The sequence below is a fragment of the Mustela nigripes genome, chromosome 12 (assembly GCF_022355385.1).
Source record: "Mustela nigripes isolate SB6536 chromosome 12, MUSNIG.SB6536, whole genome shotgun sequence".
In the NCBI taxonomy this organism is placed as follows: domain Eukaryota; kingdom Metazoa; phylum Chordata; class Mammalia; order Carnivora; family Mustelidae; genus Mustela; species Mustela nigripes.
The window spans coordinates 32,192,788-32,220,483 of record NC_081568.1 but is presented as its reverse complement, the minus strand read 5'-3'; the positions used below and the strand labels follow the sequence as shown (position 1 = coordinate 32,220,483).

The 27,696-nt window shown below is 39.9% G+C and overlaps 1 protein-coding gene and 1 non-coding gene across 2 annotated transcripts in view; one reads left to right on the top strand and one right to left on the bottom strand.

The window, feature by feature from the left end:
* The first annotated feature begins 11,758 nt into the window (after positions 1-11,758).
* Positions 11,759-27,696, top strand: part of MROH2B (maestro heat like repeat family member 2B) — a 97,580-nt gene continuing 81,642 nt past the window's right edge. Inside the window, exon 1 of the mRNA XM_059416318.1 lies at positions 11,759-11,861. Coding sequence (XP_059272301.1) covers positions 11,759-11,861 — 103 coding nt within the window. The remainder of the gene's footprint in view (positions 11,862-27,696) is intronic.
* Positions 13,287-13,422, bottom strand: LOC132028904 (U4 spliceosomal RNA). Its single transcript, XR_009407580.1, has one exon. It is a non-coding gene; the product is annotated as a U4 spliceosomal RNA (small nuclear RNA).

The window sequence follows — 27,696 nt, the reverse complement described above, 5'->3', positions numbered from 1 at the left end:
TAAATTAAATTATGTCTTCTGCATTGGGCCACACCAAGTAGACACCCATTTCTTAGAGAAGCTAGGGTGTCATTTTATTGGGAAAGAGGAGCATCAATACTGATGTGCGTCAGTCACCTGGAGTGCCTGCTAATTGATACACGTACCTGCAACACTACCCCCCCACCCCCAGTTTCTGTTTCAGCAGGTCTGGGGTGGGGCCTGAGAATTCTTAACAACTTTCCAGGTAGACTGACCATCAGGAGTAAGACATTTTGAAAACAGTTTAGAAATGGAGTCATCCAAAAGTTCATTCTGTTTGATTTACTAACTGATCTCAAAGCCTTACTTAGCTAGCCAATCTCCAAGCCTGTGAGTCGAAGATTTCCTTCCTCTAAAACCCAGTGGGATTCCCACCTAGTGGAAGGGGGCCATGAGGCAAGGCCACCAGCAACACCCTCATCAGACCTGACACATTCAATGTCGCTCCTCCCCCAGCTCTTTCACCATAAGAGCTGTTAGCAACATCTGAAACATCTTGCAACATCAAAGGAGAAGTACAAGGAAGGAAAAAACTTAGGAACAGAAACATTTTCCTGGTGTAACAGCCATCGAGTGGGAATTTTTATTTTCCCAGGAGTTAGTAACCCATCTTCTCTGGTCATGCCATCCCCTCCCATCTCACAAAAGTGGTGCCACCTTGTCAGCACCCATGCCTTCAGCACTCCCAAGACAAAGAGGGAAGGCAAAGGGGCCTGGCTGCCTTCCACTAGGTGGGAATCCCATTGAGTTTTAGAGGAAGGAAATCTCCTTCCACTCACAGGCGTGGGGATTGACTGGTTAAGATTTTGAAATCAGTAATTCAACATGAGGGCAAAGAGGCATTCAATACTCGCATGTCCTCAGGAGAGGCACTAACAACTGAATCAAGAACTTTTCCTCAAGACTGAGCTGGTGCTGCTCTCCCCAGATCTCAGGTCTACCTCACATCTTTCTGAGGGGTCAGAGGAAGAGAGAGGGAGGCCAGGGGAATCCACAGCCGAGTAAATACAGTGTTCATAGAGAGTCCTACTCCCCGCCCAAGTTCTTTTCCTACCCTGAGTGAAGAGGTAGAGATGCTGAAAGTATCAACCAAAGCCAGGCAACCGTAAACCCAGTGATATTCTTCTCTAAGGCAAGGGAAACCGGCGGTAAGGCTACAGGTGCTGCCCCCCACTGGCTGGTGGGATGCTGTGCAGTCTTCGAGCTGACGCCTGTGAGCAGGTTGCAGGAGTCGTCTCTCTGGGAGGTATGGATCCTGATGAGGGCAGATGTGGAGGCATTCTCCCTTCCTGAGTCTGAGACCACTTTCTGCCTAGAGGGTGCTGAGGACGGGATGCTACAAGAATGGCCCTCACCATTTTCACAGAAGGGGGCTGTCTTGAGTAGGAAAAGATGGATGCAACACTTTCTCCATCAGAGTCCCAAGACAGAGAGTGAAGGATGCTGGTGCTTCTCATGGCTCCTGAGGAAGGACAGTGAAGAGGAAAAGTAGGCACTTGGAGGATCCTGTATCTTGGACATGAGAAGACACAGTGGCCTTTCTCACAGGAAGTTCTGAGGGTCTGAGTGGGTAGGAGTCAAGCAAAACACCAAACCAAGGAAACAGAGGTCACCAACAACACAGAACCAGATTTAGAAAGAACGAGTCAAAGGTGACACAGCATCATTGACCTTGCCATTTATCCTAGCCCATTTCCTTGCTTCCAGCACCAAAGACCAAGATCCAGCAAATGCAAGGCATGCAGGTGTCCTAGAATGAGACCTGCCTCTCCCCATTACCCCTGGAAGGGGTTGGAAAGGTGCCAGAACAACCCGCCTGCCTTCCCTGCCCTAAGCTCACTGATGCATGAGCCTGGCTAACTGAAGGCAGGGAAGGAGGTGAGATGTCAACTGGGTAGGAGATTGGAGACTTAAACTGGACTAACTTTGAAAAATAGAAACTGACCAGAAATCTATGTGATCTTTCCCAGATTTAATTAAGGCAAGAGAAAAAGAAAAATGGAATTTGGCAGAGCAAAGTGAAAGCTAAGAGTATTAGTTTGCTAGGGCTGTTGTGACAAAGGACCACAAACCAGGTGACATAAGACAAGAGAAACGTATTGTCTCACAATTCCGGAGGCCAGAAACCTGAAATCACTGCATCAGTAGGGCCATGTTTCCTCTGAAACCTAGAGGAGAGAGTTCTTCCTTGCCTCTTCTGGCTGCTGGTATTTGCCAGAAATCCTCAAGTGTTCTTTGACTTGAAGGACCATCACTCCAGCGTCCGTCTCCATCAGGACATGGCTGTCTTCAATGTTTTCCTTCTGTGCATGTCCGTCTGCCCAACTTTGTACGGTTTTGTGAGGACAGCAATCATGTTGGGTGACACCCACTCTCACAACCTCATCTTCAATAGGATTATGTCTGCAAAGACACTCTCTCTCTAAACATGGTCACATTAACAGCTACCAGAATTCAGATTTAAGATTTAAGAATTCAGATTTCAGCATATCTTTTTTTTTTTTTTTTTTTTTTTTTTTTTTTTAGATACAATTCAACTCATAGCGCTGTGACTGGGAAGAAAAGTTTTACTGTCTACACACTATAATGTAATCAAAGCTTGATACCAGTTATTATATTGATGTTGCTTGATTAAAATCAGTCATGTTTGCTTTGAAGTATGTTACTTTTTTACTTGTAACGGTCTTCACTTTCAATGGTGATTAGTTGGTCTTTTTACCACTTAGTTACCTTTGAAAGGATTTTTTGAGTGCATTAAAGTTTGCATCAGGCTTAATTTGCATGCCATTTACCAGTTGAATTTTTCACACTCCCATATTAATATTAATACAGCAATTTAGTACAATAAGTGTTAAGAGCTAGAGATTAAATTGTCATCATGAAGCAGAGAGCAAAACTGAAACATATTAAATATCTGGAATTTGGACCTAGAATGTCCAATGCTGTCCTAGAAGATTAAATAAATTCCTGATCAAAGGTAAAAGCTTATCCTCTTAAGCTATTGGAGATGACTACTAAGCATTCATGCTTATAGCTTCTGTAACTGGAAACCGAACTGGGTCCTTTTTTTATATATATGGATTTTAATTTTTGTTGATTTTGCAAGAAACTGACAAAATAAATGAAACCCCAGTTTAAAGAATCTTATAAATTGACATACCATACCTCTCATATATCCTGGAAACAGAATTCTAAGTCTGTGATTTTAAAAACTCTCGTCCTCTCATGGGGGGTGACATTCAAGCTTAAGTAAAGATTTCCTGTTTTGACAGTCTCCAGTAAAGTTCACTAAATTTGAGAATATGTTAGTGATTTTTCTTTCCTTTTTTTTTACAAAAGCCTCCCGCAATGGACATTCCTTTAGTTTTAAAGACTGAGCTCTTCTGTTCTTTCCAGAAGAACACCCACAAGCTAGACCTAATCCACATCCCTTGCTAAATTCTAATTCTGAGTCACAAGAATCTGACAGATCATGATGTCTCTGGTTGGTGTTGGACACCAAATATCCTGAAGCTTGGTTAATTAGATTCTAAATGGCTGGCTGTCTCTAAGGTCACCTTCATTCTTTTGGAATACATTGTGTATGGAATCAATGAGGCGTCAAGCTTCTAACCAAACAAATGGCCTGTAAAATCATAGTTGTATAAAAGCGAGACAGGCCACTGTTAGCCTATTTGTCTTCTTGACAAGTTATAGAGGTACAGCTTCAGTTCCCCATGTCAAATGTCAGTTAGCACAGGTATGTGTCACCAATCAAGGGACTCCAACAGACAGATGGTCGTGCTCACAAAGATTTATATAGAAAGATGTTCATAACAACATTATTTATAATGGCAAAAAATGACAGCACCTAAATGTCTAATAATAAATTATGGCCCCTTCCTGGGATGGAACAGCCTGAGACCATGGACAAGTTATCTTTGGAAAAAGATTTTAAAGGACATAATAAAAAGTGAAAAACAGGGCTACAATACTACCTATGATTCCAGCACCATAAATCGTGTGTGTATAAATGTTTTTTAAAACAACGATTGGAAAAACAAATCTCTAGAATATGGAGTCATTTTTATTTTCTTTTCTACATTTTTCTCCATTTTCTAGATCTTCTACAGCCAGCATGCATTTATTATGCCCATAATTGGGCATAAAAGTCATTCTAAAAATTTTCTCTTCTACTTAGGTGAAAAGATAGTTAATTCTGTATAGATATACTGGTGGCAAATTGGCTTTGAGGTTCAAGCCAGCCCCACGGGTCTAGACTTGCCTACATGAAGCGAGCGGTAGCTTTCAACTAAACATGTGAGCCCCATGTGCATTCATTTATTCATTCATTCATTCAAAAGCATTTTCTGAGTAGTTGATAAGTCTCACAAGTTAGGTCAGTTATCAGGTAGAGATTTTGGAGGTACTTACAGTAGACTGGGAAGATTTTAAAGGTATACTTACACCAGTATTATACAAAATAGAAAGCAATGAGTTAGTACTAAAAAGTTACAGGTATAGATAACATCTTTACAGAATTAAAAAACTGGACAGTTAATAAAATAAAGTCAAGCATAACTTCTCAAAGTCTGGTAACAGTTGGAGACACTGAGCAGCTACTTGAACTTGGACAAACCTTTGAGACTCAGTTTCTTCATGTGAAAATGGGGCAATACCAGCCAACTGACTATAGCTTTTACACACACACACACACACACACACACACACACACAAAACAGCTACTGGAGTCCAGACTGAAATGTATGTTTAACTACTTGAGTGATGTTGTTGTGATGATGATGATGATTTTATTACTGAACACCAATGGGGAAGAGTGGCTGACTTCACTCTTTATTTCCTATCATAGGAGGCATTTCTTCTGCTAACAGTCTTGTCATGAAGCTTGACTTATTAAGGAGCCATTGGCTTCCTTAGAGTGCTCAGAAAAGAGAAATGGCTGGAGGATCCAGACTCAGTGTCTAAGTTGAGAATAGGTGCTTGTTCACAGTGCTCACACAGGCATGACGATGGTCATCAACATCAGTGATAAAAGTTTTAGTTCTCTTCAGAATGAATTCCCCTTCATGCCGAACAAATGGAGATGGCCCAGTGTTTGCAGCTGAAAACCCAACAATCTATGATATCAAAGCAATGTGAGCAGAAGACCCAGGACTAGAACATGAAGAGGGAATCAGACTGGGTAGCTGGAAGCACACTCCAAGGATCCCTCACTTGAACCACTCTCCTAATCTGCAGTGACATAGTACAGTTGGAAAACCTGAAACATGATCCTTAATATGAGACCAGAATCTGTTGTCTTCCATGAAGCTGTATTTGTAATAAAGCCAGGATGTAGAGTACCACCATAACTGAAGCATTTCCATTTTGTTTATAACCGAAAACTAATTGTTACCTTGGGGCATGTCTCCCTTTCTCATGAAAAGCAGTGATACACACTGGTACATCTTTGCAGTTGTCAGAATTACTACTCACCAGTGTTGCTAGCTCCCCATCTCCTGGGAACCTGGTAGGATCATACTACCTGATCCCCCATGGACTAGGATGCCATGTAATTGGTGCGATATGTAGCTTCTGGACAAAACATGTCATTACTGACATTCCCCCCAGAGCTCCCCTTTCCTTGTGGCACACTGAAATGGTGGATGCTCCATCTGAGGCTCCATCCTGAATCCCTGAGTCATTAACATGAGCGGCATCTTCTATACGTCATCAAACTTCTATGGCTATGTGGCATGAGCAAAATATAAACTTATCTGAAATGGGAGGGTGGGGGTATTTGTTACTTCATTACCTAGTCTACGTGTCTGGTATTAACTGTAACAAATGACATGATGATATTAGAAGCTGATCTCTTTCTTTCACTCCCTGAATTGAATTCCAGAACACTCCGTTCTCTACGTGCCACAGAAGGCAAAATAGAAATCACTATGGTAATTAGTAGTAAGTAGGTAGGCAAATAGGAATTGCTAAGTCTTGGAACATAGCCATTATTACTCCATGCTTGGGGAGAAATACAGAAACAAACTAAAATTAGGAAAGGAAAGTGATGATATTTAGTTCTTAAAAACATTCTTTTTTTTAATTTTATTTATTTATTGACACACAGAGAGAGAAAGATCACAAGTAGTCAGAGCAGCAGGCAGAGAGAAAGGGGGAAGCATGCTCCCTGCTGAGCAGAGAGCCTGATGCGGGGCTCCATTCCAGGACCCTGAGATCATGACCTGAGCTGAAGGCAGAGGCTCAACCCACTGAGCCACCCTGGCACCCCTCTTAAATACATTCTTAATTGCAAACATCATTTTATAGAGAAACTGAGGAGTAGAAAAAGTTACAAAGAAACTCCATTTTTTTGTTTTTGTTTTTGTTTTGCTTTAATTTTTTATTTCTTTTCAAAGTAACAGTATTCATTGTTTTTGCACCACACCCAGTGCTCCATGCAATCCACGCCCTCTCTAATATCCACCACCTGGTTCCCCCAACTTCCCACCCCCCACCCCTTCAAAACCCTCAGATTGTTTTTCAGAGTCCATAGTCTCTCATGGTTCACCTCCCCTTCCAATTTCCCTCAACTCCCTTCTCCTCTCCATCTTCCCTTGTCCTCCATGCTATTTGTTATGCTCCACAAATAAGTGAAATCAGATGATAATTGACTCTCTCTGCATGACTTATTTAACTCAGCATAATCTCTTCCAGTCCCGTCCATGTTGCTATAAAAGTTGGGTATTCATCCTTTCTGATGGAGGCATAATACTCCACAGTGTATATGGACCACATCTTCCTTATCCATTCGTCCGTTGAAGGACATCTTGGTTCTTTCCGCAGTTTGGTGACCGTGGCCATTGCTGCTATAAACATTGGGGTACAGATGGCCCTTCTTTTCACTCCATCTGTATCTTTGAGGTAAATACCCAGTAGTGCAATTGCAGGGTCATAGGGAAGCTCTATTTTTAATTTCTTGAGGAATCTCCACACTGTTTTCCAAAGTGGCTGCACCAACTTGCATTCCCACCAACAGTGTAAGAGGGTTCACCTTTTTCCACATCCTCTCCAACACATGTTGTTTCCTGTCTTGCTAATTTTGGCCATTCTAACTGGTGTAAGGTGGTTTTAATTTGAATCTCCCTGATGGCTAATGATGATGAACATTTTTTCGTGTGTATGATAGCCATTTGTATGTCTTCATTGGAGAAGTGTCTGTTCATACCTTCTGCCCATTTTTTTTTTTAAGATTTTGTTTATTTATTTGACAGAGAGAGATCACAGTAGACAGAGAGGCAGGCAGAGAGAGGGAGAGAGGGAAGCAGGCTCCCTGCTGAGCAGAGAGCCCGACGTGGGACTCGATCCCAGGACCCTGAGATCATGACCTGAGCCGAAGGCAGCGGCTTAACCCACTGAGCCACCCAGGTGCCCCCTGCCCATTTTTTTTAATTGTCTGTTTTGTGTGTGTTGAGTTTGAGGAGTTCTTTATAGATCCTGGATATCAACATTTTGTATGTACTGTCATTTGCAAATATCTTCTCCCATTATGTGGGTTGCCTCTTTGTTTTGTTGACTGTTTCCTTTGCTGTGCAGAAGCTTTTGATGAAGTCCCCAAAGTTCATTTTCTCTTTTGTTTCCTTTACCTTTGGAGACATATCTTGAAAGAAGTTGCTGTGGCTGATATTGAAGAGGTTACTGCCTATGTTCTCCTCCAGGATTCTGATAGATTCCTGTCTCACATTGAGTTTTTTTATCCATTTTGAGTTTATCTTTGTGTACGGTGTAAGAGAATGGTCGAGTTCCATTCTTCTACATATAGCTGTCCAGTTTTCCCAGCACCATTTATTGAAGAGTCTGTCTTTTTTCCACTGTATATTTTTTCCTGTTTTGCCAAAGATTATTTGCCCGTAGAGTTGAGGGTCCATATCTGGGCTCTCTACTCTGTTGCACTGGTCTATGTGTCCTGTTTTTATGCCAGTACCATGCTGTCTTGGTGATCACAGCTTTGTAGTAAAACTTGAAATCAGGTAACATGAAGCCCCCAGTTTTTTGTTTGTTTGTTTTTCAACATTTCCTAGTGATTTGGGGTCTCTTCTGATTCCATACAAATTCTAGGATTATTTGCTCCAGCTCTTTGAAAAATACCGGTGGAATTTTGATCGAAATGGCATTTGAAGTATAGATTGCTCTAGGCAGTATAGACATTTTAACAATGTTTATTCTTCCAATCCAAGAGCATGGAATGGTCTTCCATCTTTTTGTGTCTTCTTCAATTTCTTTCATGAGTATTCTGTAGTTCCTTGAGTACAGATCCTTTACCTCTTTGGTTAGGTTTATTCCCAGGTATCTTACGGTTCTTGGTGCTATAGTAAATGGAATCGATTCTCCAATTTCCCTTTCTGTATTTTCATTTTTAGCGTATAAGAAAGTCATTGATTTCTGTACATTGACTTTGTATCCTGCCACATTACTGAATTGCTGTATGAGTTCTAGTAGTTTGGGGGTGGAGTCTTTTGGGTTTTCCATATAAAGAATCATGTCATCAGTGAAGAGAGAGAGTTTGACTTCTTCACTGCCAATTTAGATTCATTTTATTTCTCTTTGTTGTCTGATTGCTGTTGCTAGGACTTCTAATACTATGTTGAACAAGAGTGGTGAGAGTGGGCATCCTTCTCGTGTTCCTGATCTCAGCAGGAAGGCTACAAGCTTTTTCCCATTGAAGAAGATATTTGCTGTGTGTCTTTCACAGATAGATTTTATGAAGTTCAGGAATGTTCCCTCTATCCCTATATTTTGAAGTGTTTTAATCAGGAATGGATGCTGGATTTTGTGAAATGCCTTTTCTGCATCAGTTGAGAGGACCATGTGGTTCTTCTCTCTTCTCTTATTAATTTGTTCTATCACATTAAAAACTCCATTTTTATATAGAGAGTTCACTTGCTAGGACTAAAAAGAAATATAAATGCAAAAACGGTGAACACTCTTATAAAAAAAACCCTTACTATATTTGGGAAATTTTTTAGAATCTCAGAAATGATAATTAGATTTTTAAACATTTACTATTTTAAACAGCTGCTTAAAGTTAATTAAATCTGCCTTATATTTCTTGATTACCAAATCATTCCTATTATATTTCACACCAATTGCTTATCAAAAACTGCATTCCAAATAACCTCAGGCACTTGCTAATGACGCAGATATACAAAAATGGATCCTTCATTCCAATTTCCAGGGCTTGGACATAACTTGAAATCTAACTAGTATATAGAAGCAGGTGTTATTTATTGTCCCTCTCCCCACAAAAATCTACCCATCCCCCTGCCAACAGCCGGCATTTCAGAAAAGGCTGGTTCTAGTCCTAACACCAGATCCAGAAAGTGTACCACAGTTGGTGTAAGTCCATCACTGTGGCTCCCTTTCTCATCCCGTGTGGTGTATACATGTGCCATTGATACCAGATTGATGAATGAGTGGTGAGAAGCATCTTCCACAGGGTCTGAGAGAAGCAATGGCTCACTCTGCAGGAGTTCACAGAAAGTAATGGTCTCTTCTGGATGTTGCCATGTGTAAACCTAATGCTTGGAATTACTATAGCCATCCTGGCACCGTGAGTGGCTTTTCATTTGTAGTCTAGGCCAACATATGGAAAAGGCTCCAGTAGAGACACAGAAAGAACCATTTGTGGATTCCCTGTGAAATCATTGAGCCCCTGAATTACCTAACTAAGGAGCGTCCATTCTTCTGGTCTTGTTACAAAATAATAAATTTTCTCTATTGTTTAAGCTGTTTCGTGAGTTGAGTTTTCTGCTACCTTTCGCCAAAGGTATCCTGATTCAGAAATTAATCATGTTCTTGAGGTTTGTACTTTAACGATATTGATGGATTGGTAGCATGGGTTTTTATTTTAAAATGATTAAAAATTGTGGGTTTTTTTTAAATAAACTTTCCTCTCTTGGTTGAATGTACTTATTGTGCATCTAACAAAGGAAAGATGAACCTTCAGAAATGGAACCTAGTAAGACAACAATTTCACTTCATAATGAATCTCTTTGTTATTTCTTAGAAAGCCAAGATAACCTCTAAAGCTTCCCAAGTAACAAAAATTGTAGACTTATTGAGCACTCAATGTCATGCTTAATTCTCCGAGGGGAAAGGGAGACCTAAAGTTTATTAAGCCACAAGTAGGTGCCAGGCTCACCACATAACTATTTTTAGTTAGTCCTTCCAGATACTCTAAGAGACATAGGTGTTATTAGCCTCATTTAGAAATGAGGAAATTAAGGATCAGAGACCAGAACTGCTTGCCAAATTTCATACACCTTGTGAAAGGCAGACAGATGTCACACCTGGTCAGAGTAACTTAAGAACTCAGGAGCAGGCAGAACAGTATTGATATAGATTCATTGATTTTCTAATTATACTGTGGTTATTGTCGTGATTATAAAGATGGCTGCATATTATTTGACATTCTTCCATTGAGATGTCAGTTCTAATTTCATACCCCTGAATTCTGGCAGGTTTCTGACTGCTTCCACTATTGAAGTAGACCAAAAGTGATATTATGTGCCTTCTGAGATTTCCCCCAAAAGAAAGCTTGAAGTTTTTACTTGATCCACAGAAACAGTTCCTCCTAGTGCCCTGACCTGCCATGATAGAAGCCAATGACGCTAAGGCCCCCATCCTGTGAGGAAACCCATGACCCATGAAGAGTCCTTGAAGAGGGGCCCTGGGCAACAGTTACAACTTAGCCCAGATTTTGAGATGTCCCCATCCAGACACCAGACATGAATGAAGAATGTTGAGTCTTTCTACTTGAGGTTTCAGACAGCATAAAACAGAGGGAAACCACCTCCATTGTTCTCGCTCCAAATTCCTAACCCACGTAAGCCATAAGCAATATGCAATAGTGGTTGTTTTATACCATGAAGTTGGGGCTGGTTGGTTACACAGCGATCAACAACCAAAGTAGTTATGGGAGGGAATGTCTCTGTTCTCAGGAAATACACATGGAAGCATGTAGGAATAAAGTAATGACACCTCCTTCAGACACCTCCACAAACGTGGAGACATTGCTGGAACAATAAGAGATTTCCTGGTAGTGATTCCCAAACCTGGGAATCATCAAAATCATTTGGATATCATCAAAATCATTTGTATATCATCAAAATATTCAAAATATTTTTTAAAATATTGATTCCCAGATATTGTAATAGATATACTTGTGGGGAGGACAGCATAATGGATAGAGATGTTGAGTCACTATGTTACACACTTGAAAGTAATAAAACTTTGTGTGTCAACTATACTCAAACTTTAAAACATTTAGTAAAATAAAATATGGATTCCCAAATCTCAGCAGACCTACCCATTCCAGAACTTAGATGATAGCACACACTCAATAAAAACCCAATCAGTATGGACAGTGGGGTGGGTATATGCTATGGTGAGTGCTGTGAAATATGTAAGCCTGATGATTCACAGACCTGTACCCCTGGGGCAAATAATACATTATATATTAATAAAAATTACTTTTAAAAAAAGAAAAACAAAACAAACAAACAAACAAACACAATCCAATCAGGAGAACTGTTTCAGATCAGAGCTTAGGCAAGCAATTGAAATCAGGAATCGTTCTGTCCGCTCTGAGTCCGTGAACACTAACTCTAGCCTGGACGCTGTTCCTCACGGCTATCCTTCTACAGGCTTGAAGGCCTCCATTACCATTCCCAGGCTCCTGCTCCTACAATCAGACCACATGGCCACCTGCCCCTTCAGCTGCATGTTTGCTCCTTTTGACACCCTGCCCGTGCCCTCCAGTGTGGTGGACCGCACTTTATCCGTGAGTTCAGGAATTGCAGGTATCCACAGCCCCTGGTTAAGTGAAGTGTTTCAAGACTGTTTGCTGCTCTTGGACAGTGAGAATCGGAGGAAAAACAAAGAGAGAAAAACAGGAGTACTGACAGACTGACGTGAGAAACAGAAGAATGTGCCACGTGAAAGGGTGGGCAGCAGATCCCGTGATTCCAGAGATGATGCCTCCGCCACCTGTACCAAAATCGCTTCCCATGGCGCCACGCTAAGTGTTTGCAAATTATTTCCTGTGGTTTCCAAGGAGAGGAGCTGGGTCCAGAGTGTAAATCAACATATTGCCCTCTTCAGCCACAAAGTCTGGCTACAACAGCAACAAAAGTAGGCTAAACTAAGCAATGAAATTAATGCAAAGTTCATACACATTCTGTCATAGGCTCCTTGTCCCATGAAACCCACCCAAAATCAGTTCCCAGAAGGTGTTTTAAGTATTCTTGACCTGGAGTACTTGTTTAAATGACAACAACAGCAGAGTTAATAATAATATATTTAACATTTCCTAAGCATTTGCTGTATGCTTAAACATCTTATCTAAAGGATATTATAAGCTTTACTCATTATGTCTACTAAAATTGATCACAATATACATGAGGAAAGGAGCTATGATAAAAATCTCAGTATACCTTAAAATAACTGGCACAAAGCTATTTGTACAGCAAGTGATCAAAATATATTTAATTGTTTAAAATAAAAACATAAGAGAAATAAGGAATTTATTGGATTAGAGGCATACATTTGGGAGTTATCTACCAAGGACACACAAAAAACTATCTAAGTAAATAATTTCCCTCAGAGAACAAAGCCCAATTTTCTTTTTTTGAATTATTCATTCACTCATTCATTTCAGTACTTATTTATTCATTCAATTGAGAGCGTCCTAAAAGCACTATTAGGGACAAACATGATTCTGATTCTCATGGAGCATAAATTATTATGAAAGGGACAAAGCTAAGTTATGAATTACTAATAAATAAGTTATTACAGACCACAATGAGAACTGAGGAGATGTAAGAGGTCGAGGACACGTGAAGTCTTAGGGGGAAAGGAGCAGAAAGTGTGAATAGCCCATGTAAAGAGGTGGGGTGAGAGTCTGGAGGGGAGCTGAGAAAGATTCTGGAGCTTCTCCAAAAAATGAAGCTCATTTGACTTTTACTTTCAGGGAGGTTGGAGACCAACACGCTGCTGAAAAGCAAAGGAAAAAGCTAAAACATTTAAAAATCATATATTAAGGCATATGGGGCATCTGGGTGGCTCAGTGGGTTAAGCCTCTGCCTTCGGCTCGGCTCATGATCCCAGGGTCCTGGGTTTGAGCCCCGCATCTGGCTCTCTCCTCAGTGGGGAGCCTGCTTCCCTTCCCCTCTCTCTGCCTGCCTCTCTGCCTGCTTGTGATCTCTGTCAAATAAATAAATAAAATCTTTTTTTTAAAATATCATATATTAAGGCATAAAAGGGCTCTAGAACAACAATGACCAAAGGGGATAACGTTTTAATTAGCAATAATCGCGCCTCGGATAAACCTCATTGGCTACGATACTGCCACTGGGCAAAGCTTGGGGACAACGTTTTAGAGAAGGCAATCTTACAGAGTGAGCTGAGGCTCTCCTCTGTCCCCGGGGGCACATGCTGACCTTGTATGTCAGCTAGAAAGGGACCAACAGTCAGGCTGGGCACAGGCAGGGCTCACTGTTGTGGGACAGAGAAACCAGTGGGGATCTTTCGGTTGAGCAGGATGCTGGTGTTAAAACTGGAGAAGTGAATGGTCTCAGGCACATGGCCACTTCCTCTCTCAAAGCACAGACTGGGATTGTGGTAGGAAATAAGGAGAGAAGGAGCTTCATTCAAGGTAGAATCATTAGGACTTGCTGATTGTTTGAATATAATCAATCAGAGAAAGACACTCAGGTTCTAACTTGAGCAAAATTGGATGGAATGATAGCAGAATGGGTTAGGGTGTTGAGGGAAGTTCAGAGGCTTTCCTGAGGTTACCAACTCGTTGGTAGCAAAACAAGGACTAGAATCCAAGTTTCCTGCCACTCATTCCAGTACTCTATATCATACTAAGTTAACTTTTCTTTAGGAATTCCTGTCAATAGTATTACATCTGCATCACACAGACACTACATAGATCTATTTCGTGCTTAGGAGCCCAATTTTCAGGAGCAGTCAAATATTAATTTTGAGGCTTTAAACAAGGGCAGCAAATGCAAATGCCTTCAAAGCCAGGAAGTGAAAGATGGGTGAGAATCAAGCTTTATGATCAAGAGAATGGGAAGGAGGGCCCTTTTGATGCACTCACAGGGTTCATCACCCCTAAATGCATTCAGAGTTGATTTTAAAAATATTTTTAATCGCTTGCCTGCCAATTAGGACACATTTATATGCAGTGTACCAAATCCTGCTAATGAGATGCAAATATGTTTGCTAACACCCATTAAAAAGAAACAACAGGCCGAAAATAGAGTCATTTTTCTTCTGCTAATAACTTCCTTGTCCTGTACCACTTCTGCCTATAATTTTGCACAACATTTTATTTGTCAGATGAGATGCTGCCTGATCCATGAAGCTTTGAATAAAACCAATTAGATCTTTAAATATACTTGTTGAAATTTTTTCTTTAACATACCTTATTTTGCCTTTGAGCATAACCAAAAGATAAGCAAGTTTGTTCAAGGACTCTACTGTGGTTCAGCCACTTAATGAAAGTGGCAATGTGTTTCTAATTGCAAAAATATTTATATGTGAAATAGAAGTCAAAATTTTATTCCATAAACAAAGGGCCAAAAGAATGCCATGCTTAGGGACTCCTGGGCTGCTCGGTCAGTTAAGTTCCGAGTCTTGATTTTAGCTCCGGTCATGATCTCAGGGTCATGAGGTAGAACCCTACGATCTCAGGGTTATGAGGTAAAGCACTACATGCTGAGCATGGAGCCCGCCTGAGATTCTCTGTCTCCTCTCCCTCTGCCCCCCCCCCCAAACCCCCCCCCCCCCACTCCCTTGTGTCCTCCCTTTAAAAAAAAAAAAAAAAAAAAAAAAACAGGAAGGCCAATGATGATGAAATACTGTGATCCAGGAATTATAGCTAATCCAACCTTTCACAAATAAAATCCAAATAAATTAATTGGATTATCTTGACTGATACATTTATTGTTCCCTTGAGATCCATGTCAGGAACCCTCAACCTCATTACCCAAGGAACAGACAACAGAAAGAGGAAGAAAAGGATGACCACAAAGTAGAAGCTTCCAGTGATGTATGAACATGTGGGTATTCAACAAAAAACCAATGGGAAAAAAATGGTTTCATAGAAAGAACTATTTTGTTTCTGTTTCCAGAAATTGCTTAATGCTTAAAGAAAATATTTATTTTGTTTATGTTTCATCTGGGAAGCCATTCAGCTTAAATTTTTCTTGGCAGTTTTGTAATTTATAAATGCATTAATATAGAATCAAATTTGGCAGGATATCAGTATAATGCACTTTTGACAAATTCCCTGATAGTCTTTTATATGCTTAATTTTTGAAAATGTATTTAATGAAAGGATAAAGATCCATCCATTATGTAACCCACAAAACAAAAGAGTTAAATAAGAATGAAATATCTTGAAAACATATGACCCATAGGACAGTCATATCAAGTTAACATCTCAGATATCTTACTATCATTTTTGTATCTACGATTTTTGTAACATTTCATTTATTTATTTACTTTTGACTCTCAAAGTATCTGTTGTAACTTTATTTATTTACTTCCCTACTTCTTCATAAAGGTAGACAATTTGGTTAATCTATTTCTTCCCGTATTTTGTTATAAACAACACTTTAATGAGACTATGTGAAGATGACTGTTTCTTTCCACCTGCTGACAAAAAAATGGACATCAAAAATATTGTTGTGCATGTAGAATATCAATTGTTGACTTTGCAACAGTTCATAGGAAAAAATCTGAGGCTTTTAGGTGATGGCAATCTTAATGTGAGCCAACACTGTAATCATTACTCCGTTTCTGCAGTTACCATTGATAATAATTACACTTCTTCTAATCAAGGTAGTATTATAAGATTACCCATTAAATAAAAACTTCATTATAAATGCATAACAGTGATAAACAAATTTTTTGCATATATTTTTAAAGTTGTATTTGTGCTTAAACTGATCTTAACCAGATATTCATGAACCAGAAAAAGAATTAAGTCTGGATTAGGCCTGAATACCTACTGAACTTCAGGATAGAACCAGAACAAATATCTAGATCAATTTCTAGATGGCTGATTAGAAACTATAATACCGCATACATTTTAGACAACTAGAGTCTAAATGAATACAGAGATGAGCAAAGAAGTCTTGCCATGAGCAAAGTCTTTTTTTAAAAAGCTCACCCTATATAGAGAGAGCAACTACATTTGAGATTCCAAACTTGGGCCAAGCTAACCTGCTGGCTTAGAAAATAAATCTTTGCTATTCTCCCAGCATAATAGATCCATGTTATCAAAATAAGGTCTGGTTCCACAATGAGGATTCCAGCATACGGGTAAAGGCAAGTGTGAAATACTAAGAAAGAGACATGTGCATAGCAAAAGAGAAAGAAAACACAGACAAATATATGTACTTATACACATAAATCCTACACAAGAGAAACTTACAAATAAAAATTCCAAAACACATGAGAGGATGTGAAGCAAGGGGAACCATCTTATACTGTTGATTGGGAATGCAAACTGGTGCAGCCACTCTGGAACACAGTATGGAGGGTCCTCAAAACATTAAAAATAGAACTTCCTCATGACCCAGCAATTGCACTACTAAGGATTTATCCAAAGGATACAAAAATGCTGATTCAAAGGGGGATATGCACCCCGATGTTTATAACAGCATTCCCAACAATAGTCAAATTTTGGAAAGAGCCCAAATGTCCACCAACTGATGAATGAATAAAGAAGGGGTGTGTGTGTATGTGTGGTGTGGTGTGGTGTGTGTGTGTGTGTGTGTATAATGGAATATTAATTAACCATCAAAAAGAATGATATCCTGTCATTTAAGATGACATGGATGGAACTAGAGGATATTATGCTAAGTGAAACAAGTCAGAGAAAAACAAATACCATATGATTTCACTCATGTGGAATTTAAGAAACAAAACAGATGAACATAGGGAAAGGGAAAGAAAAATAAGATTAAAAACAGAGAGGGAGGCAAATGATAAGAGACTCTTAACTAGAAAGAATGAACTGAGGGTTGTTGGAGGCGAGGGGGGGATGAGCCAAATGGTTGATGGGCATTAAGGAGGGTACTTGTGATGAGCACTGGGTGTTGTGTGTAAGTCAGGAACTACTAAATTCTGCTCCTGAAAATGATAGTATGCTATATGTTAAGTAACATGAATTTAAATAAAAATCTGGAAAAACTAGTAAAAAAAAAAAAAAAGATATACAGATGGCAAGTAAGCATATGAAAAGATACTCCACATAATGTATCATCAAGGAAATGCAAATTAAAACAAGATAGCACTACATACCTATTAGAATGGCCCAAATCCAGAACACTGATGACACCAAATGCCGGCAAGGATATAGAGCAAGAGGAACTCTCATTCATTGCTGGTGGGAATACAAATTGGCACAGCCACTTGGGAAGATGGTTTGGCAGTTTATTACAAAGCTAAACATATGCTTCCTATACACAATCCAGCAATCTCAAAGGAGTTAAAAATTTATGTCCATGCAAAATTCTGCACACAGGTGTTTATAGCAGCTTTATGCATAACTGCCAAAACCTGGAAGCAATCAAGATGTCCTTCAGTAGGCAAATTGACAAATAAAGAAGTGGAAACAGTGAAAGAAGCCAATCTGAAAAGGCTCCACACTGTATATTTTCCAACAACATGACATTCTGGAAAGGACAAAACTATAGACACAGTGGAAGGATCAGTGGCTACTGGGATCAGGGGAGTGGGAAGGTAGATGAACAGGCAGAGCACATTTTTAGAGAAGTAAAAATACTCTGTATGGTATTATAATGATAGGCCCATGCTATCACACATTTGTCCAAACCCATAGAATATGCAACACTAAGGTGACTCTAAGGTAAACTGGGTAGATTTGGGTGATTAAACATCAATGTAAATATATCCTTGGTTTTAAAAAAAATTAAATTAAATAAAAAGCATACATAAGAAAAATAAATATCATAAAGCTCACAAAACAGGAGGCATTACTTTGATATTATCCAAAATAATATCAAATATTAAAACATTCTAAGGACTTTAAAATCTCCATAGAAAAAATTTTTTTAAAAATCTCCATAGAGATGAAGAGGAGAAGAAGCAGGAGGATAGTAATATTAGTAACAATATCAACAACAAAATAATAGCTGCTCAGAAATACTGAGCACTTCTGTCACTATTCTAAAGTGGACTTTACTACAGCAAATCAATGAGAAAAATAAAGGGGGAAATTGCCATTTTTACCTGACCCCCCATTAACCCAATAAAAGGTCTGCTTAACTTCTCAACCTCTTGACTTCAGATTCCTCAAATACCTCAAGAGGGGAAAAAGAAAAAAAAAGATTATACCAAATGCTGAACATTCTTCTGTGAACTCCTACTTTCTCCCCTGAGGCTTGCTCTCATATCTATAAGGCAAAATCAATAAATAATAAATAATTAGGTAGCAAAAACAGGAAGACGTGAATCACAGTAAATAGGGCTAGAGGAAAACTTATAAAAATGAAAAATACAATCACAAATAAGAAAAAACAGACTAAGTATCAGACTGATGAGAGAATTGGCAAATCGGAGGACAGGAGTTAAGAATTTACCTAGAACAAAATGTGGAGCATAACAAAAAATAAAAACTTTAAAAATATTGTATACAGAGAATAGCTCCTGACACAATATTAACAGATAAGAAGCTCTGACATGTACCTAATAATTGTTCTAAAATCGAAGAATAGAGAACATGGCTAATGATTTCCCCGAATTAAAGGAAGACGGGAATTATCAGAAAGCAGACCTGTGATCCCACGATAGAACAAATCCAAACAAGCCCACACCTAGAAACTTTTAAGATTGCTATTTCCACAGCTCTGAACACAGCTCTGAGGGTCTCATGTGGGAGGTCTGTTTCTGGCAATGGTGATGCAGTTTTTCTCAAATGAAACTTCCAACTGAGAACAGCTAGGACATCTGGATGATTTGTTCACAGAATTTGTAGAAAAGCATCAGAACAAGGATCTCTCATACCCAGACCCAGGCAGAGGACAGAGGCCGGAGAAGTGAGTGCCTCTTTGTAAGGTATTTGCCAGCTCAGAAAATGGCAGCAGACAGGTTGAGAAGCTGAGTAAAACCTTATAACAGGGAAGTTTGCACAAGTTGAGTTCCGAGACCATAGGAAAATAGAGACCCTGATAAATATCCCAAGCTTTCGGTTGAGCTTTTAAGAGCTACACCCTAAGAATAATCTGAATTAGACCACATGGAGATCCATCATGGTCAAGAGGCTGAAAAGCAAAAAACAGAAAAAAAGTCTTGAATGCTGTTAAGCAGAAGAAAAAAAAAATCCTTCAGGAGCATCAATTAACCTTCAAGTTGACTCCTAAACAGAAATAAGGGAAGCCAATGATGTAATATTTAGAGTCGTAAAGGACAGGAAGAGAACACCTGCTAATCTAGAATTCTACAGCAAAAATATCTTCTGAAAATGAAGGTGATATAAAAATATTTTCCAAGAATTGAGCATTAGCAGATGTGCCTTGAAAGAAATAACAAATGTTTTCTTTAGCTAGAAAGAACATGATTGAGGTGACAAGGCTAATATGTGGGTAAATGAATATGGACTACATAATCATGTGCATGAGGATTAAAATAAAATATGAAGAAAAATGAAGAGAAAACATATGAAAATACCATTACATACTTTGAGAAAAGGATCAATGAGGTTAAAATGTCCTAAGCCCCTGAGAACCTGAGTGGCTCAATTGGTTAAGCAACAGCCTTCGGCTCAGGTCATGATCCTGGAGTCCCAGGATCAAGTCCCACATCAGGCTCTCTGCTCATCAGGGAACCGGCTTCTCTCTTTGCCCCTCGCCTCTTTCATGCCTGCTCTCTCTCTCAAATTAAAAAAAAAAAAAAAAAGTCCTAAGGTCCAGAGAGTGGTAAAGGTATTAATTTTTATATTAAGTGATTTCAGGATACAGATTATAACCTCTAAATCTATACTAATTAATAGTAAAAAAAAAAAAAGCATATACTAACAAGGCAATGGAGGTGCAATGATTAAAAATATAATGTAGAGACAATCAAAAGGGGCAAAAATGAATCAAGAAAAAAAGACAAGGACAACAAAAGGCTAATCACAAGATAAATTTAAAAGCCTATCAAGAATTTCATTGAATAAAAAACAACTATATTGTGTCAGTTTGGGTCCCCCAGAAAGCAGGCACCAAGAAGAATGAGAGGTACGCAAGACTCCATGGCAAAAATAAAAGGGGAGAGGAAAGGAGAGTGTGGAGGGAATCTGCTCACACTACGGATCTGACACCTGTGAAGACCTCCCGAGAAGGTCTCAGCCGGGCTGAGATGGGGCCCAGAACCCTCTGCCCAGTTCCCGAGTCACACCGTGGACAGAAGAGGCTCAGCTCTGGTACCCCTGCCTCACTTATCCATGCCTGGGAGCGGACCAGCCAAAGAATGACCTTAGGCTAAGTGCGGTGACCCATCCCAAAGGAGTAGAGGTTGTCTGCTAATGACGATCCTTGCAGCAGCTTCTCTCTTAAAGAAAGATCTGAACAATATACCTGTGAGATACCACAGTTCGCCATTCATCCCGCCTCGATATACATCTCACACGTTCAAAGAGCAGCTCCTGCGTGCCTTCATTCCTGAGGTTAACTCGGAGGAGGACCAGGCAGCCTCTGTTCTTAACATTAATCTGAGGCCACATCTTGTGCTCGTTGCGTTCCTCCTTCACCATCCATTTTTTTCGCCCTGAGTAAACTCCACACCCAGCATGGAGCCAAAAGTGGGGCTTGAACTCACAACCCCAAGATCAACACCTGAGCTGAGATCAAGAGTCAGAGGCTTAATGGAGCCCAAGGCTCCCCTCACCATCCATTTGCAATTCCCCTCCCCATCAGCGATCATCTGCAGGTTTTTTTTTTTTTAATTTCTTTTCAGTTTAACAGTATTCATTGTTTTTTGCACCACACCCAGTGCTCCATGCAATCCACACCCTCTCTAATACCCACCACTTGGTTCCCCCAACCTCCCATCCCCTGCCCCTTCAAAATCCTCAAATTGTTATTCAGAGTCTCTCATGGTTCACCTCCCCTTCCAATTTCCCTCAACTCCCTTCTCCTCTCCATCTCCCCTTGTCCTCCATGCTATTTGTTATGCTCCACAAATAAGTGAAACCATATGATAATTGACTCTGCTTGACTTATTTCACTCAGCATAATCTCTTCCAGTCCTTTCCATGTTGCTACAAAAGTTGGGTATTCATCCTTTCTGATGGAGGTATAATACTCCATAGTGTACATGGACCACATCTTCCTTATCCATTCGTCCGTTGAAGGGCATCTTGGTTCTTTCCGCAGTTTGGTGACCCTGGCCATTGCTGCTATAAACATTGGGGTATAGATGGCTCTTCTTTTCACTCCATCTGTTTCTTTGGGGTAAATACCCAGTAGTTCATCTGAAGGTTTTAGTTTTTACCTGCTAATAGGACCCATTCCTGAGAGGCCTGAGACCCTGGTAATCAGACCTTCCTCCACAGGTAAATGTATTAATTTACATTATACTCTAAGGACTTACTGACAATGTTGCTGCATTTGTTCACTCACAGCTGTAGTAATCAGGTAAGGGAGTAAAAACCAGACCCAGTTGGATCCCTGGCACCCTCCATGTGTTTCTCCTGCCCCTAGGGTATATAAAAGCAGCCCCACTTAATCAGTCTTGGAGGGTTCACTTCGAGCTCTACTGTCTCAATGCTGGACGGCATTCTGTCCCCTCTGGCTTTCGATGTAGCAGGTCTCACAGAACCCAGGTCATCATAGGAAATGAGGGGTGCACAGTCACTTTGTCCCCATGCTCAATTCTTCCACCAGGACTCAGGCACTCTCCAGGAGCTTTTTTCTCAAAAACATGTATAATTCTACACCATACATGGCTCGGTCTTGCTCCACCATACCAAAGGCACCTGTTCTAATTCTTCCAGTGAGGCTTGCAAACTCCATGATGAATTTTTTTTTTTTCACCTCAGACACATATTTCAATGACATGGTGTTGACTGGATTATATGGCCAAGGATCAAGAGTTGACAGCTTTCCGTGTTAGTGTATGAGGGCTGAAGCACAAATGCAAGGTATCAAATACACTGCTTCCCAACGCTGAGGAGGGCCATTGGCCTTGGGCAGCAATCTCTCTTGGACTTGGGGATATTCTGACATATCCCTGACTACATCCTCTACGAACTTTTCTGAGCTGTCATATCTCTGCAAACATGTGTTTCTCTCTCACCTGCTGGAGAACCTGAGTCTCTCACGTGGTAGTTATCTATTGCTTGTCCTGCGCAACATGGTCCAGGAGCTCAAGATCTCTGAACTAGGTGATGATAGGAGGCAGGAGAGTTAACATGGCCTTGGGGCAAAACTTGGAATGAATTGTTGTCCACGTGGATGCAAATTATTTCTATCTTATTGAAAATGGAAGAGAACACATTTGCCAAATAAAAGGCCACATAGTATATACCTGAGACATTATTACTCTGCCCTCCCAAAGATACCACATCTGGCTGGCAGTTGCAACTGGGACAGCTCCCTGGATGAGAGTGAGCAAGTCCACATTCACTAGCATCCATCAGGTTTCTGCAAAGGTCAGGCTGTCTAATTAGAGGGATATGAGAGGAACCACTACCTGTGGATATTTATTTATGTATTTAAAGATTTTATTTATTTATTTGGGAGAGAGAATGAATGGGGGGAGAGGCAGAGGAAGAAGCATGCTCAGCAGGGAGTCTGATTTGAGATTCAGTCCCAGGACCTGAGATCATGATCTGAATTGAAGGCAAACACTTAATGGACTAAGCCACCCAAGCACCCCTCCCCGTGGATATTTAGATCTTTAAATTTGACACAAATATGTATACCCCATTCCCCAGGATTGTCTTATATTTAATATCTCATCTGCATCTTAACATGGCTTCAGAGTCTAACATTTGTCCTTCCCCACCATTGTAGCTCTTAACCCACAGGCTAAAAACTCAATGTGAGGATTACTCCAGCTGCCAAGGGTGTCAATTCCAACAATATACTCAGTGACAAGGAAAAGACCCATTGTAGGGTAGGCTTGGGCCAGGAATCAATTATTACCTAGCTCCTATGTGTCTCCGCTCTCACAGAGGGGCTCCAATGAGGCTCTATGTCAACTCAGACCCTGTGTCCTATAATCCTCAAAATATTTTGACATCCTTATTTCCCCAGTGTACAGTAACCCGGGTGAATGGCTCTCAGTCTCACTAGGGAAGGACTGGAGGTATTTTTCACAGGATAAATTTGCTGTGGCATTGCAAGCTCCTTCCTTTTGACCTGGCCATCCTGTGACTCATTGAATTCCAGATCTGAAAATTGGCTGAGCAAGGGATCATAATGACATTTTATTGGGCCACTGTCCCCTCTTGCTCCTGTACTCTTTCCCTCTTCTGATGGTGGCTGTAAACAACATTCTCAGTGGCTGCCCTTCTTGGCCATAATTGGTGGCCTTAATGAATGGAGTGTCCCACATAATACAATTTTCCAGGGGGCTGCTGACCTCACATAATATATCTATTCTGAGATGCTTACTTTCCTCAGTCTTTTTGCTTTCTCTAGAAACTGCCTCAGCAACTCAAGCATTTCAGTTTCATTCAGTGTGGGCTACTAATTTCTCATTACCCCATTCCCTGGGGTCCTTGCCAGGGTGTTAAAGCTCTCCTAAACCACTGAATTCTTGCTTCTGTTGTCTCACATTCCAACCACTAGAAACAATTACCCTAAGAAATAACCCTTGAAAACTGAAAAGATTTCAGATACAAACTAAAATACTTACAACTGAAATAATATGATACCATTGATTTTCTTTAAATATTCAAAGAAAAAAGGAAAATCAAGTGTTATGCATGGAGAAGGCTAGATAAAATTAGAATGCCAGGATGTTGGTAAGAACCAAAGCTGTGGGCATGGCTGGCTCAGTAGGTAGAGCGTACGACTCTTGATCTCAGGGTTGCCAGGTTTGAGCCCATGTTGGTTGTAGAGATTACTTAAACAACAACAATGACAACATGAGAAATGAAGCTGGTTGATAGACTCACAAGGATATGTGTGTGTTTCTTATTACATATTCTCTTCTTTGTGTATATTTGAAAATTTCATTTAAAAAAAATAAACACCAAAAGGAAATTAAAGAATGCCAGATCTTTTATTTTCCCTTGGAGTTTCAAGGAGACAACATTTTTAGATATTTTATGCAAGATAGAAAGGAACGTTTAAATGTAATAAGGTTGGACAACATGAAAGGAGAAAGCAAAGGAAGAGAAGAGAAGGAGGAGGAGAAAGGGGAAGGAAGAAGGAAAGAGGCAAGAAGGGGTATCTTACTAGAATAGGGGTGGTGGGGATCAAGACTTAACTGTCACTTACCCCCCCCACCCAACCAACATTTCCTTTTGGACAGGGCCGCAGTGTCGGAATCATGTGGCTGGACCAGATGTTGTGTAAGAGGACTCTTTGAAATCTCCTAGGTGGCTACATGGTCTCGGGTAGATGAGAGACTGGGGTCCTGGAATGCCCAACAGCCTCAAGCACGTTGCCTTCAAGATACCATGCCCATGCTGAAGATGGGATGTAACTCCCTTTGCATAAGGGGTTCTAACAGGCAGTCAGGGTTGAGGTCCACCAGATTAGGAGATGAAGGTGTAGACCCTGTCCTTCATAGGTAGGCTGCCTTGGATCATGATTGGGAGCATTGTTTTGGAGTCAGATGGCCTTGTGTTCTGGTCATGTACCTGTTGTGGGCCTCACTCCTCTTCGCTGTGAAATGGAAACAGCCATGCCTACCTTGTGAAGGTGTGAGGGGTGAACCTAATACAAGTCACTGTGTTTGGAAAGCTTCTCGGGTGCTGCTTCCTAGATAAGTGTCCCTTGGAGGTAGCTGTTGTTATTTTACAAAAGGTTGTTGGGGCCAGAAAAGCCTTCCCATCCCAGAGAAATAAATCTCTAATCATGAACTAGTGTCACAGATGAGTAGAGATCTCTGGGGATTTTCATAGGAACCCTCAGCTTCTACAGGAGGAGACTCTCGTCTGCATGGTTATAAGTGTGGCCTCCCCCCTTTCCACAGCTGCCTGTATCAGGTTATAAAAAGGGACATTCATAAATGTATGAGAAAATGAAAATCAAGAGCACAATGAAAAACAAACATACCTCATATTGTTAGAAAAAATTAAATCTGACAATACCGACTGTAGGGAACACTTATCAATGGGATCATTTATATGCATCTGCTGGGGTGTAATTAAGACATTTGAGGAAATACTTTGGAATTATATTGTATAGTTGAGCAGCCAGATACTCTACTATCTAACAAGTCTACTTCTAAGAGTATAACCAATACAGATTCTTGCACATTTTGCATGAGGTCATGGGAAAAGTTCACGTTATTTCTAAGTTATCATAGCAAAAAAATGGAAATAGCCAGAGTGTAAAAAAAATTCATTGTAGAAAATTTGGATAATATGACAAACTAAAGAATAAACTATAATTACATCATCCTCAGTGTTTTTTTTTATAATACTATAATACTATGCATGCGCTTTTTCATTCTATCCTTTTGATTTCACATATAAGCTGATATTAAGTTGGAATGCACAGTTCAACCACTTCAGTTACTAAAACATTGAAACATTTCCATAGTGGCTAGAAATGGTTGCTGTCCCAAGCTTTCCATATACCTATCCTGAGTTTGCCTTGGCTTCCACCCCTAGGACCCTTAGACACCCTCATATTCTGAAACTAAAGGAATATGGGTGACACTGCCAGAGGCTTCCAGAAACTCTATGCTAGCTTAGTGCACCCAATTGTACATATTAGCACTAGTGCTATACCAGTTATTTACAGTTATTACCGTGTCATTAATTTTTTAAATAATTATAATGTCTATGTTGTGATGAAGCCATAATTTATTCAATTATCTCCTTATTGAAAAGGTTTTTTTAGAAGATTTTATTTACTTATTTGAGAGTGAGAGAGAGATAGTTGAGCATGGGAAGGAGCAGAGGAAGCGGGAGAGAATCTCTAGCAGATTCCCTGCTGAGCCAGGAGTCCGAAGTGGGGCTTGATCTCACCACCCCAAGGTCATGACCTGAGTCAAAATGAGTCAAAAGAGTTGGATGCTTAACCAGCTGAGCCTCCCATTTGCCCCCCAAAATTGGGGGCTTTAAGATAAAATATTTAAAAATATTTTTATTTTATAAGTATCACTGTGATGATAATTTTATTCATAAATAAATTTCTTATTTATGAAATCTGGACTAGGTCATATAAGGATGAATAATGCTAAAGCCCTCAGTATACAGTGCCTAATCTTGGTAACTTTTTAAATTGAGTTGACTTGAAAGAAATAAACAAGGAACACCAAAGACCCAAAGGTTCTAAAAATGTAAAAGCACACCAGAATGAGGATTTTGAAGGCAGCTAAAAGGCATAGGTACAGCACTTGAACATTTTAAAAGAACTTTCTCATGTATTGTTTCCTTTGATACTCAAAACAACTCCATAGGAGTTATAGGACAGATATTCCCATTAGTAACTTCTCCAAACAGTTAGTTATTAATTTATAGAGTTAAGACTAAGTCAGACCTGTGGATGCAAATGCACTCTTCGTATTCCTCAGTTTTCAATTTTATATAATATTGTATATGTACACTAATTAATACTAATCCCTCTTATTGGATGTTGCTGAAATTCTACTCTCATCTTTGTGCATAACTTTGATTTTACCAAAAAAAAAAAAAAAAAAAAAAAGCCGCTCAGATCTCATTCTGACTTTAACCAGATAATGGCTATACTCTGCTCAAAGTCAGGTGACCTCCATCCCACGCTCATAAATATACTCCAATGGCTGATGAGATTAAACAAACAGACGGATAATTTTCCTCTCTAATATAATAAAAGTGATTATATCACTTCTACTCAGTTAGGAGGAAATAAAAATTTCAGTGCCTTAAGAAAGGAAAATGTGATAAATAGGCTTAATGACCCTGGCAGAGAGGAGATATATTCCCAGAGTTGTTTTTTTCAGTTTGAATAGAACGTCCATTGGGGCTTATCCTTCCATTCTGCGTCACCAACACAAACTGGCATCCTTTCCTAGCCAAAGCCTATATTCCTTAGCACTGAGACTATCCCCTCTAGAAAATGGTGTTTGTTTGTTTGTTTGTTTGTTTGTTTGTTTGAGGGGAATCTGATGCACCTTTGACAATTCTGCCCTGACAACAAATTTGTTTCCATCCAGTTCTGTGATGTCAATTTGGTTTCAAACACCTCACCTCATGTACCCTCAGCGGACAGCATCTCCCTGTTATTTTAGACTTCAGTCTGCTGCAGGCTCAGAGCTCACCCTGGTGTGTCTGTAATTCATGTTTATTTTTAGAGTTATGCGACTTTCATTAGAAATCACAAATCTATCTTAACCCAGCTTAGACTCTTGTTCTGACAAAAATGTTCATGCCAGGAGAGTTTCAATGAGGAGGCTTTGAAAAATAATTGAAGGAGCTCTTCCTGGGGAGGTTTGATGATGGTGGGA